This window comes from Heloderma suspectum, chromosome 2 (assembly GCF_057233095.1).
Source record: "Heloderma suspectum isolate Gila_16-S chromosome 2, 16-S_ref, whole genome shotgun sequence".
NCBI classification, from domain to species: Eukaryota; Metazoa; Chordata; class Lepidosauria; order Squamata; family Helodermatidae; genus Heloderma; species Heloderma suspectum.
In genome coordinates, this window is record NC_139459.1 from 177,915,494 (window position 1) to 177,929,646 (window position 14,153).

The 14,153-nt window shown below is 44.7% G+C and overlaps 1 protein-coding gene across 2 annotated transcripts in view; it reads left to right on the forward strand.

The window, feature by feature from the left end:
- PIN1 (peptidylprolyl cis/trans isomerase, NIMA-interacting 1) overlaps positions 1 to 14,153 on the forward strand; it is a 46,101-nt gene that overhangs the window by 21,413 nt on the left and 10,535 nt on the right. For both annotated transcript variants that reach the window (XM_084836455.1, XM_084836456.1), the window contains exon 3: positions 5,707 to 5,817. In XM_084836455.1, the coding sequence (XP_084692581.1) occupies positions 5,707 to 5,817 (111 nt within the window). The remainder of the gene's footprint in view (positions 1 to 5,706; positions 5,818 to 14,153) is intronic.

Consider the following 14,153-nt stretch of genomic DNA (forward strand, 5'->3'; position numbering starts at 1 on the left):
GCAATGGTGGTCATTTGATGGAGAAAGAACATACCGTATCGGACATACGGTTTGGGGCAGTTGAAAAAGTCCATTGGGAATGGTAAGGTCCTACTTTTTTGCTTTCTTTTCATAAGTTACTTTTGCTGCTGCATTTGAGTCATCCTTCAGAGATCTCTGCAAGTATTGTTGAATAATATTTTTAGATTATATGTAAGTATGTACATACTGCTAACTGTAAGGTGTTTTATGTTTTAAACATTTAAAAAAGTTGATATATTTTCTACATTAGTTACATGAGGTGTTTAATTGATTTATTGTTTTATTGGCAATGGTTTTTGGTTGTTCCAAACAATTATTTTACAAATTTCATAGACAACAAATCATGTTTATGATTTTTTTTTTTTGTAGATAGCTCCAGAAGAATGTCTGTTCGGCTGAATTGTGTGGGGCTCAATGAATATAGACATATCAGCATCTGTGTGTTTGTTGCAACAACGATGGACAGAGTGGAAAACTACATTTTGCTTTCTAAATTAGAGGTGGGATTCCTCCCCCTTTTAGACAAAGGCAATGGAATCAAACTTTTAACATGGTAGGCATGTCAACCAAATATACCAGATATTACCAATCATATCTAATAAATGCTCAGGCTTATTACAGCTCCCATAAGCTTAGAGCAGCCTTGATTCTAGTGGTTTGCCATTACAGAATTGAGATTTTCTTAAACTCCTTGAGCGTAGAAAATGGTGTACTATCATACAGGAATAACATTTTGTCATGGTTTCCTTTTATACTGCACAGACTTTGGTATCTTGAGATGGTTTAAAAGTTTAATGTAAATGCAGACCATGAGAGTGCTTATCTGCCAACTGATGTCCCAGAACCATATCTTCAATTAGAAGTTTCAGTACCAGCTTTTCTCTGTATGTTATCTTTCTCAGATAGAAGGCCAAGTAAATGAAAAGGTGTCGCTGGATGCAGTAATGGAAGGTCTCCATCATCTGATAAGGTTATAGAGAGAGACATTTTAATCTTGTTTGGTATGAGATCCAGATGTAATTCTTATATTCAAGTGATGTTTAAAATGTATTAAAGTACCGGCTTGATAGCTCCAGAGATGCAAGTCCGTTTGCTATCGGATAATTTTTGTGTTAGAGCAATCTTCTCTGTCACCTTAAGGACAGAGAGAAAGGTGTGATTAAAACTTATTTCATCTAACTATCCTGCTGTGGGGTTGATAAAACCCGTTAGGAATTCATTCATTCGTCACTTTTATTATCATTGTATTTTTTTTTATTCTCCCAGGTATGAAATGCCATGCTCAGGAGGGGTGGAGGGGGGAATCTATTTTCTGTCAACACCTCCATCTGTCCTTGATAAACACCATTTGCTGTAAAGGTCATAGGAGCTTGCATATAATTATTTAAAACCGGCAGTGTGCACTTTGGCTCGATAAGGGTATAAAGAGAGATTGATACTGTTGACTTGGTGAGAGCAGTCTGTTATTATCTTCCTAAAATGAGCAGGTGAAATTATGAGCAACAGCAACAAAAATCCCACTAAAGAATTTATTGCATGAATGCCCACCTTAGCCTCAATCAAACAGCTGAGCCTCATTGAATTTCTATGAACAGACGTACCATACCTGATGAACATAATTATAGCCCAGAATTGTTTAAATAGATCCCTTGGGGAGCATCAGTTTGACAGGCATATCATCATTGCCTTTCACGTTTTTGTTTACAGAATTTTAACTCTGGTATTGCTGTGGGGTATTTTTTTGTTAAACACCATTGTGAGGGTTGGGAGTTGTCAAAGGGCTTCTGAGTGTGTCTTAGATTTTTAAGGCATTTATCCAGGCTTGTAAATAGCCACTTACCTGGTCAGCTGGGGCAAGTAAGAATCTGTTGCAGGTGACCAGGGATGGAAGGGTTCCTTTTAGGTGATCTGAGTTGCTATAAGTGATTAACTTAGATATGCGTGAGCAGATGGCGAGTGTAAAAGAAAAACACTTTGTGGGCTAGGTTTTCTTTCTTTCTAAGGACTTGTTTGCAAGACTGTAGTCCTATTCACGTGTTTACCACTTGCCAGATTATTTTTATCGTGCTCTTGCCCTATGCATGCAGGATAGGGTATATTTAGAAACAAGCCTATATGTGCCAGAAATCTCCACAGAAAAGCAGTCAGTTAGGGTTAAACTCCCTTCTCTATAGATTTGACAGCCCTTCCTGGGAAGAGTGTCCATCCAAAAGACAGCAGGACTTTAGAGTGGCTTCTGCCTAATGGGGCTACAGCCAGAATAGATGCCTCAGACACACCAAAAACCATTCGTCCCAGTAACAGCTGGCCACTCCTTGCCTTCCTTCATTGGTTGTGAGTGCAAGTGCCACCTCCTCTCTCCACCACAGCGACCTCTCTGACCTTCCTAATCCCCTGTTGAATGAAAGGAAGATCAAACCATGTGACTTAGCAATGAACTAGAGCCTCACCATGATCTCTTCTCTGTTACTTAGTTGATATCCCAAAGAATATGGCAGTGCATCTGGTGGGCAGCGGGCCTGCACCACAGTGGTCTGCTAGTCCTGCATCCTCATCTGCTTAATCCTAGGTAAAATCAGGGCAGGGCTAAGGCCCATGGAGTCACTAGACTTGGGAAACAGCAGAAAAGAGTGTTTGGTATCTGAGCCATTACACTTGTCATGTCAATTTCAGAAATGGGCACAACCTACCCCAGACAGTTGTGGATGATGGCCCTGGTGTAACTCACAGTGGAGACATTAGAGAGGGACATGATAATGAGTGAAGGAGCCTTCTATCTCCCCTGTTAGTAAATGGGGTAGTGGGGGAAGAGAGAATTGCTCCAATGGATGAGTCAAGGTTTGGTACAAGACTAGCCCTAGGCTGGCCAGAGAACAGCACAGTGAGGGAGGTAAGTGGCACCAATGGAGGGATTCCTCAGGATCTTTTGCTTCTTCTGCCCTTCCCATTCTGGCTCCTGCTCAAGAAGGTCCCATATTGGGGCTGAAGGTCATCTTGGGGACATTTGCAGCATGGCTGATGCTGTAGGTAGGACTCCACGCTTTCCACCACCAGTGGAAGGAAAGCAGCTATGCAGCAAGCCACTGCACTAAAGTGGCTTGCTAGTGTCACGCCTTCCTCAGCTTGATGCTAGATGGGATCAAATCAGGTCCCTGGCACTGCACCTTCAGGCCCTATCCATTCTAAAGGGAATAACTTGGTTGTCTCTCAGCCTCCCTTGTCTTAAAAACTGCCTGGAGAATAGAATGGCCCCTGAGAGTACAGAAGGTGGCTCTCGTAGCTCTGAGTCCCATTTGCTGCCGCAGAAGAGCATGTGGCTCTGCAGAGCCCTTGGCCACGTGACCTGCGTGCATTGGTACATGGTCATAAAATGCCTCCCATCTTTCTCAAAACAAGAGTTCTTACTAAACTGAAAATATCACAGTGGAATTTGCTTTCTGGGCAGGCACCGTTGATCTGCGTAAACACTTTTTCACGGCAAGAAAGAAATTGTAGGGGTTGGGGGAAGTGTTTCCAGGTTCGGCTTCTGGACTAGATGAGTGACAAATGTGGCTTGGAAAACCTTGGGGTGGTTACACATTCAGATACTGGGTTTCGGTATTCTTCCATGTATTCTGTCACTGTGCAGATGATGCTTTGATAACATCCACAAGTAGCAGGGTGATGTTTAAAGAATGTTCAGGAGGCATCGGAACCTCCTCTGCACACTTCATCCTCCACTGTGATTAGGGATGTGTGGATTTTGTTAAGTCTGTTCTGTCTGTGTTTCGTGGATTGTCAGGCATGTTTCGTTCCATTGTTCTCATTGATGGAATCAGAATTTTTTAGAGACGTAGAAAAATTTTGTTTGACTTGCACTAATGTGCATTAGCACTAATCTCCCCCCCCCCCCCGTTGCAAATCTGTGCGACTTTGAAAAAGCTGATCCTCTGTGGAATCCGTGGGTTGGGTTCATAGAAATCTGACCTCATTTGAATCCATTACAGATTTCTCCAACATCCCTAACTGTGATGTCGTGGGTGGCATAGATGTAGGCAGGGTTTCTGAGTGTCGATAGGTGGGATGAGATGACAAAGCATAGTTGTGCCCACTTCTGTGGCCTGCCGTATATCGATGGCTGTATGAGCAGAGCTGTGTTCTGTTGTAGTGTGGTTTCAACTGTGAAATGTCTCTGTTTCTGAAATGTGACTTGTACAGTGCAATCCTGTGACTTATACTCAAAAGTAAGCCCCACTGAGTTTGGTGGGGCTTACTCCCAAGTTAGTGTGTATAGCAGGGGTGTTGAACCTCTTTTAGCCTGAGGGCTGAATTCTGTTTCGGAGAAGCTCTCAGGGGCTGGATTTCAGAGGCTGACAGGGCCAAAGGCAAAGAGGGTGGGACTAAACTTCCAAAAATGTCAGCATATTTTAGCTTAAAGCTCTTACGGCCAGTAGCTAAACCTTAGGAGGGGCATTTCAACCATTTAGAATTTGTGTTGAGGCAGTGTAGTGTAATGGTTGGAGTGCTGTACTTGGATCTGGAAGACCTGGGTTCACATCCCTGCTCTGCCACAAAGCTTGCTGTGGGTGACCTTGGGCCAGTCACACACTGAAGTGTGAACCAGGTTTGTACAAAACTTAACACAGTGACAATGGTAGCTGATCATTTAAATTTGTTGTTTTTAAAGTATTTATTTAAGCAATTAGGGTCATGAAGAGTTGGGCACGACTGAACAACAACAACAATTTAAACAATATTTAGGAAATAGAGATGCCAGTGTCCGAAGGACTGCACAACCTGCTTCTGTGCACCCAAGCAGAGTCATATGTCTTGATAAACTGCTCCTCTGTCTTCATGGCAAACAGTTTTTTGCATGTGTGGATTTGCAGTTCAGAGGGTGAAAAAGGGGCCCAGTGGACAGAAATGAGCCCTTGGGCATGTCTAAAGATCCTAACTGATATAAAGAAGATCTAAAAGTAACACACAGCATGAACAGCACTGAGTGAGGTGATCAAAGCAAAATAGGGATATCATCAAGGCAAGACATATTACACTAGATGTAAGCTAAAAGTAACTTAAAACACAACAGTCAAAACTCAGCAACGTTTCATACACGCAAAACCTAATCAGCTGTAACTACTTCAACTGGAATGCATCAGGGTTTGGACATTAAAGCATCCCCCCCCAACACACACAATTACCTTCATGCAAGGGAGAAAGTGGGGATGAGCCCTTTGGCTGGCCCCCTTCCCTTTTGACCCCATCACAATCCCTACAGCCTTCCATGTGTTGGGGCTGAACTTGTGCAGTGGGGAAGCCTTTCTGTTCGAACAGGCTCCCTGCATGCCTTGGAACGCTGGTCTTCTAGGGTTCTAAATTGTGCAGGAAGCCCACACAAGTCCTCTCCCCTGGGGAAAAAAAAAATCCTACATGAAGAAAACGAGCATGTCACAAGGCTTGGTTATAAGTCTTTGACACCTAGTTTTCTATGTAGAGGGATGGTGTGTCGGGGGAGAAAGGAGTATTTAAACCTGCAGTCTGAAGTGGCATACCCAGACATAGGCTTACCATCTCAATGAGAAGTAAGTCTGCCTAGGTGTTAGCTGAAAATATCCACTTTTTGTCATTGTCTGTCTCTCTCTAGCAGAGCTCTTCAACTCTTTGTTCCCTCTCACTAACCTCAGAATTGCTCTCTGTCATCCACAGGGTACATCCAGAAGATTAAATCTGGCGAGGAAGACTTTGAATCCTTAGCGTCACAGTTCAGTGACTGCAGCTCGGCCAAGGCAGGGGGAGACCTGGGTTCTTTTGGAAGGGGTGAGTCAAGTGAGGGTTTTATGTGGCTGCAATCCTACTGCTCCCCGAGGTGGGAATGGGGGGGTTGGGATTGTAGAAAGGGAGGCAGCCAAGCCTTTCCCTCCCTGATGAGAAATTGCTTTTGTGTGGACACCTGCTGAGTAGGAGACGAAATGGGATTCGTGAGAAACGATGCCAGTTGGGTGCCTTGGAATACAGTGCAGGCCCAGTGACAAAAATCTGCGATGGTGCTCAGAACCTCTCTTTCATGTTGTAGGCAAGCCCTGAGACTTTGGATTCTCCTTTTTGAAGAGGTACACAGCGTTGGGGCTTAGCAAAGAGCTATTTCCAAATGCCCATGGATTATGGCTAACAGCAATGCAGGCATCATTGTGTGTTGCTGGTCAGATGGTGCATTATGGAACAGTTTCCCCCTGCACAATTTATCTGGTGTTGACAATAGCACTGAAGAGAGAGGTGCTGGCTTCTCTTTATTTTTCTTGTATGAAATGTAAGTCCCAGTTCCCCCTTTATCCCCCTCCAATGATCTTGAAGGCTGCAGCTCCGGTCTGATGATTAGCTCCGGGGTGTCCTGACATCCCCTCACATCAGCCTCCCCCAACCTGATGTCTTCCAGGTGTTTTTGACTGCTGCTCCCATCACCCCCACCCAGCATGGCTAATGGTCAGGGTTGATGGGAGTTGTAGTCCAAACTGTCTCAAGGGCACCAGGTTGGAGGAGGCTGCCTCAAGCTACAACAGGAAGAGACCCCTTTCATCACCAGCCACAAGTGCTCCATGTCTCTGGGGGCTGCTGCTGCTGTTCCTGTCACTAGATGGTGCCCCACCTTGGTCCATACTTTCCCACTCCTTGCCTGTGTTACAGCAGCTGTAATAGCTTTCCTTCCCCATGTTGCTTGTGGGTGGCACATTGGGGAACGCTCCCACTTCCTTTGACTTGAGTGTTCCAAGAGCGACTAGCAGCAAGATCTCTTGAATCGCATACAATGAAGCTTACTTGTCAGAAACCAAGGGCTGAACCTCTTGAACGCTGCATGGGTGTGAGGTCCTCCTCTTTCCCTCTCAGCTGTTTGATTTGCAGTGACTAAACCAAAGAGCAGTGCACTGACTGAGTTGTTGCGATATGTGTACTCTGCTCAAGGGTTCCTCTCCGGATTGTGTGATCTTGCTGTGTATTTGCTCACTTTTAAGACTGGGAAGAGGGATCCTTGTTAAGTGAATTGTTCATGCACCCTAGGATCTTTGCTCTGGAACAAAATGATCACAGTGTAGATGTGTGTTTTTTAACCTCACGTCCTAGGCTGAGTGCTGTGTCGACGGCACTCTCGTTCCCAAAAGGATCACAGGGTAGCGACTGGTCTTTTCCATCTGTTCCAGCTTAAGGCCTTTCTCTGCTTCATTCCATATTATTAAGCTTTCTGAATACTTTATATCACACCAACTGAGGCATGGCTTCCTCCCCTCCCTCCACTTGGCTTCCACTGTGTGTTTATGTTAAAAGATACCTGCTCTCTAACGATTTCACCACATGAAGGTTGTTCCACCTGCTGTGCTGTACATTTGATTGATCATTTGTCCTAGCCTTTGACAGTGCATAATAGAGCTGGAAGGGGGACTGTGGGTTACCTAGCCTTACCCTGTGGCATGCCTACCTGGATTATTGGATTCTGTGGTTTCATCCTCAAAGTGCAGAAAGCTGGCATCCTCAGTGTATCAGGCTTAATTTTTTTAAAGAAGGTTTTAGTATTCAAGGTTTACAGAGAGATGCATGGGGAAAATAAAGAAAGTGTCCGGAGATGGTCAGGCAGGGTTTCTGTTGCCCCAGAGTTGGACTTCAATACCATGCTTGCCTACCTGTCTTCCATAGTTAGTGTTACTTATCCTTAGGTCTGAGTGTACCTTGTGTTTAAAATTAGGAGCTGTAGCATAATGGCCGTGCATGTAGTTTCCATGGGGAAGTTCCCAGGTTCAGTCCACAGCTGTCTTAAACCTGGGGCTTCTTCTTGCCAGGATCCACACTAAACAGATTTGAAGGTACCAATATGACTCAAGTCCACTTGCATGAAAGAGTGATATAGTTTATTGATAGGAAATGGATACAGATAATAAAAGCAAGGAAAAGCTCACTCACACCCCTCAACTGGTGGTTCACAAACCCCACAATTGGTGTTGCATTGGTTCCCTGGAAGCCACAGGTGGCGTCCCAGGGGCTGATTTCCTCAGCAGGTGTCAGCCTCCCCTCTCAGGTGAAAACAGATAGTGGGCCAATCTGCACAGGATTTTATAGGGCTTGTTTCACTGAATTAAAGACTGTCAAAGGCACATCCACCCCTCTCTCCCTTCACCAAGGAGGAGAAGGGGGGGCTTCATTTCTTGGCAGTAAAGAAAGTTTGTCACCGCAGAGAAAGGAACGTTCTTATCAGAAGGAAAGCACGGACTGTGCAAGACAGCTGCTACGCACTAAGTTCTATTAGTAGCAAAACGTGCTGACCTTCACTGTGCAGCTATGAAAACCAACTTTAACTTCATAATAGTTGCCAACTGCTCTACCAGATAAGTATACATATGCTACGGGACACTGCATATGACTCTGTGTAAGTTCACACTTGACTCCTCGTCCTTCTTCCAAAAGTAAATCCAGTACACCATCTCCAGGGAAGAGAATTGCAGGCAGCAGGTGGTCGAGTAGACCTCTCTCTGCCTGAGACCTTGAGAGCTGCTGCCATAGTAGACAATACTTAGCTAGATGGACTGATGGCCTGGCTTGGTATAAGGCAGCTTTCTATGTTCGTGTATGCTTCAAGACCACCTGAATTCTGCTACTTATATACGTTATAGAAATCAAGCACTTCGGCATGTATTTGCTTATTTTGCTGATGTTACATTCTGCTGCTCATCATGGGGAGGGGCAAAGATCTATCCGGCATGAGGAAGCCCTCCCACTATGCCAGTCCCGACCCAGCTTCTGAATTTCATCTGACATTGCTCATACGCATTCATGCTTAAAGGCTAAAACTTGCTTTTGGTATGAAAATGAAAGCTGAAATCTCCAGGATGCTGAGTGTTGAGCCTGGTGCCATTTTCTGCACACTTGCATAGCTCATTTGCTGGATGCAGGGGTGGGAGAATGGGACATGGCCATGAATGAATGAATGAATTAATTAATGAATGGGACAACACTGGGCAGTTGCAAGGGATTAGGATGAAATTGCAGAGCCAGGGAGTAGCTGAGACAGAACAAGTTCCCCACCCCTGACACTGGACTACATCTATCCTCAGGATCCTTGAGTTCATATCTTGATGTTTTCTTGCACAAAAATGACCCTTTAGAGCCAGAGTACACAACGCATGGCTTTACTGTGGCCTCCACTGCTGCCCTGATCCTCAAATGCCACCAAATCCCCCTTTGGTTTCTCTGTCACCTCTACTCTCTACTCCTTCCCACAGAGATCTTCACACAGATCACTCCCTGCCACTGCTAGCAATGAGGAAAGCACAATTTGTATCGGGATCACTGGGGTATCTATGGCACCTGTGCATATGTGTATGCACACATGTAGCTCTTGGGGTTGAGAAGTTTGCTTTAGAGTTAAAGACACGGTACTTAGAGTCTAATGAACGAGGCTAGCCTGCCCATCAGATGAAAGGAGTACTGCCTAACTGCTTCTCCTCAAGGGGCCACTGAGCTGCCAAATCCTTGGTGCCCCCTCTTTTGCTGCTTTTGTCAGATTTTATGAGATGGGGCAGGAGAGATGATGAAACCAGGCTGCGTGGTTTGTGGCTCTCCAGTGCAATGGTATTTATCTCTTGCAAATGTAGTTGCCCTTGTTCACATGCAGAAAGCTCTTGCATTTAGACATAGTCTTGTTTGGGAGCAAATACAGCAAGGATGTACAACCTATGGGCTGCAGGAGCCCCCCCCCCCCAAGCCCTCGTGTGCAGCTCCCCAGCCGCCACCAGTAATCTGCAGCTCATCTCTGTCTCTTTGCAATTGCAAATGACCATTTTTTGCTCTGGAGGGTGCTCTAGAACTGGGGCTTCTATGGTAGGGACCATAGAGCTTCCAGGAGGATAATCTAGGGCAGGTGTGGGCAATTTGTGGCCCTCCAGGCGTTTGGGCCTATGACTCCCATCAGCCCTAGCCAGCATAGCCAATGGTGAGGGATGACAAAGGTTGTAGGCCATCTGGAGGGCCAGGTGTTGCCCACCCCTTGTCTAGGAACAGTATTTCTATGGCAGGAACGAGTGGCTCCTTTAGCAGCTTATTAACAAGTAAGAGAGCTTCGGCTATTGGGCGGTATAGAAATGAAATAAATAAATAAATGGAGCGGGGGGGCGGGCTGGTAGAGGTTGGGTAAATGTGTGTGTATCAGCAAAGTGGAAGATTGTGTGTGTGTATGTGGGGCAGGGGGAGGGAAGGTGGGCGTACATACTGGGTGTATGTGTGCCACTCCCAGCCCCGCATCTGACAACAGATGTGGCCCTCAGGGGCAAAAAGATTGTGCACTCCAAATTACATATTTATCGCTGTCATTTTTTATGTGTTTCCCTGAGAAGATGGACTCTCCCCTTCTGGCTGACTCTGGAATATGCATGTGGCCTTAGACTCTGAGCCTTTATCAGACAAATTTGAGAATAGTTTCTTATTTGTTAAGAAAAGTGATGGCTGCACCAGCCCCACACATTCCTCTGTCCAGTTTGGAATCCATAAGAAACAGATTAATTTAGTAGAATCTGCTGGCCATTGATCTTGTTTTACAGGAGGGATTCCAGATGAGTGAGTCCTGTGGACCTTGGTACACACTCAGTGGTCGTCTCAGCAGCCAGTGTCCCTCCTGCCCTGGATAGACTCTCCCCACAATACAGCCCCCCTTCACATTATGTACCAGAAGAAGAGGCTGGTGGATTGTGGTGGTGAACAGGTGCTGTGGAGGGACTGATCTGCATCATGAGTGGCATAGCAAGGTCCACGGTGTCCCAGTGTGCTTCTGATGCCATCTTGGAAGTCCCCTGAGGCCAAGAGTTCATTTTGGATTCAGCCCCTTTTTGGGCCTGCAGACTTCATGCAGACTCCAAAATAGAGATGCCCCATTTGTAATTTAAAAGGGGCAGACACACCAACTAGCCACAAGTTGGAAGGAAAATATTGAGCTATATTCCTGTGAGTTTTTTTTTGATGAACCTATCTGTGAATTTGTACTGGCATACAGAATGTCAATTTGCAGATCAGGTGGAGTAAGTGACTTCAACCAGGATACGTTAGCATAGCCATCGCCCCCCCTGCCCCCGATGACAATTTCTATAAAAGCCCTTGCTACTTGAGAGCAGTGATGTGTTTGTTCACCCACTAGCCAAGACACTGCTAACTATATCCAGCCAAAACTTTTGTCATTGGGAATCCAGCTCTTGATTTGCAGTGGAGAAACCATTTTAATTGCTCTCTGTCTTCATTTCCATGCAGTGCTCTGTCTTGCCATCAAATGGCAGCAATTTCTTGCTCAGTCAAATATTTCCTGTTTTTTTTTAAAGGATGGTTGCTAATATTGCCACTTTATGGATTGGGAAGTAATGAAACAGCCATTAATCTTGGGCTGCCAGTGACTGGTAGTTTGGTCTCATTTAAAAACTGTCAGCTCAGCCATGATCCTGGGTGACTTACCGGCAGAGAGGGTTGAGACGAGAGAGCAGCACACAGCAAAGCTGCCAGAGTCCCTTTGTCCACCAGGTGGCACTTGTGGCGCAAGCAGCTACTCAGCTGTTCTCAGTGTTCTGACAACCCGGTCTCCATCTTTTTGCTTGTTTCACTCATTTTGTGGGGCTGCAAACCATAATTTATTAGAACTATGAATCCTGGCTACATTTAGAAGTGAAACAGCTCAAAAATTCCAATTTATCTTCTTCAGAAAAAGAAAAAACTCCAAGTAATTGAAGTTTCCTCTTTTGACTTTACTGAAGAATGGGCAGGGAGTCTAAAGTCGTTTTTCCGCATCCTAAAATGAAGATCTCTTGGCTGGAGACTAAAAATGGCTTTTAAAAGGATCAGCTTGGGGAATTGGGCAGAAGGATGTGTATTTGTAAGAGACTAAAGGAGTACATCTCAGATATGATGGAATAGTCCTGACACTCCAAAGAACAAAACTTGTTAAGTGTGTGCATACGCATCACTGTAGAAGCATTTGTAGGAAATACCCAGGTCCCACACCCTTGTGCACTTTCGTTTCAACCCTATATTAGTATCGCTTCTCCCTGCCAACTCCAATGCACCCTTTTGCCCTGGTACTTCAGGCTGAAGTACCTGGGCCAAGCCCAACACCAATGAATCATGATTTGAGGGAAACCTCAAATTGTAACTTTTAAAACCTATTGCTAATAAAACGTGTGCAGTCATCTCCACTCTTTTCTTCTGGTATCCCATGCCTTTGTAGACCCCCATCTCATACCTTTCCTCCTGCTCTGTGAAACATCATTTTAGACTGAGAGGTTCTTCCTCTCATCCCTAGTGAGGGCCTCTTGAATTTTGCCTCTTCACCTTTGCCACATGAGCTGCTATGGTATTGGTTGGCCAATACAGAAACTTCAGGTCTGTGGGGGAATTGGGCTTCCAGGGCTTGGGGAACAGCAGCACAGAAGATCGTTCCGCTCTTGATCGTTCCCTAAGTCTTTCTGGTTGATTTTATTCATCTATCTTGTATTTGTGTTCATGTTCTGTAATTGCTTGGACACTTAATATCATGGCGAAACGCTGTTCTTGCCAACTCTCCATGCTTCTGGAAAATTCCAGACATTTATCTGAAGGCTAAGTTACCTTGCTCTATGCATGTGTACTGAGAAATCCAATTATTTGGTGCAAACTGATATGTTTTGTTTTATTATAGCAACTAATTAGTATCCATGTTTGTCCAGGAGGTATGTGATTACAAAATGAGAAACTTAATTACAATTAATTATAAACTCAATTACAAAATGAGAAACAATTTAAATCATTGATTTAAATGGATCTCATTCTCTTTTTCTCCCCCCAGCCCATTAGTAGTAATTTAAATTTAATCCTGTTGTCCAGGAATTTTTCTCCGCTCCTTTTTAAAGCCGGTGGCCATCGCCACCTCCTATGGCAGTGAATTCCATAGGCTATGTTTTGTGTGAAGAAGTAGCAAAAGTTATACCCTTATGGGCGAGGGAGGGGGATTTTCCTTTATCCACTGTGTCAACGCTATTCATCATTTTATAAACCTCTCTCTTGCCCTCCTCCCCACTGAATCTTTTCTAAAGTTCCAGATTTAAACTAAGCAGCTCCAAATGCTTTAGCCTTTCCATATAATGGAAGCGGCTCCATTGCCTTGCTCATTTGCCTTGGAAAAGTGCTTTCCCTTTTCTGCCTGTTTGTGAGCTCTAGGATAACCGTCTTGAGATGGGGCAACCAGCAATTTACACTCTATGCAAATGTGGCCACACCTTAGATTTGTATGTAGTCGTAGCCCCGACAGTGTCATGGCTGAGCAAGGGTGGAAGTCCCTGTCTTCCCAGCCCGAAGTCCAGCAACTAGATTTGTGTGGTGTTGGGTTAGCACACTTGTGTGGACAAACAACCATGGCTTCTCTTGTGCAAGCCCAGACAGAACAAAACGGGTTGAACTTCAGCAGTTTGTGGAGCGCTGAACCTGATTTTTATTTACACACAGATGCATGCACTCTGTATCGCTGCTGAGAAAGCATTTCGCATTTTTAGATGCTGTCCATTCTCAAAACTAAAACAAAAAGTCCTATTTCTGTGTACCTACATCAGTTTTTTTTAATCACCTAGGCAACCATGTGCCTGGGATTATTTCGACATTAGCTAGATCTCTTTCTCCCCACCCAGTCGTCTCTTATGATCTAAGGCTTATGGGAAACAACAGGCCAAAGCCATACTGGCTGCTCCTGGAAGAGGATGTTTAGAGCTGCAGCCGGAAGAAAAAGCGCAGGTGGATTTAAAGCTGAAAGTAAAATATATATTCTGCACAGCCTCCTCAGACTTATGATGCATCTGTGATGCGCAGTCCGCAAAGAGATTAGTATATCACCCAAATGTCTCCTCTTTTGAAAAGGAAAAAAAAAGTCCTGGCGGAGATTCATCCGTTATGCCATCTTTAAGCTTTCTGTACTCGTCTCCTACAGCAATGGCTTGCAACTCCTAGACAAGGGTCATAAACTTACATAAGATTTACTCAGGCTTTTCTAGCCTGATCCATGCCGTGTCAGGAATCTCAAGGCAGCAAGTGCTTGCAAAGATTTTCAGTGCTGAGTTCAGGCCACAGAGCTTTGGCTTCCTGTTCTTTTCTTCCTTTTTGACACCTGTTGC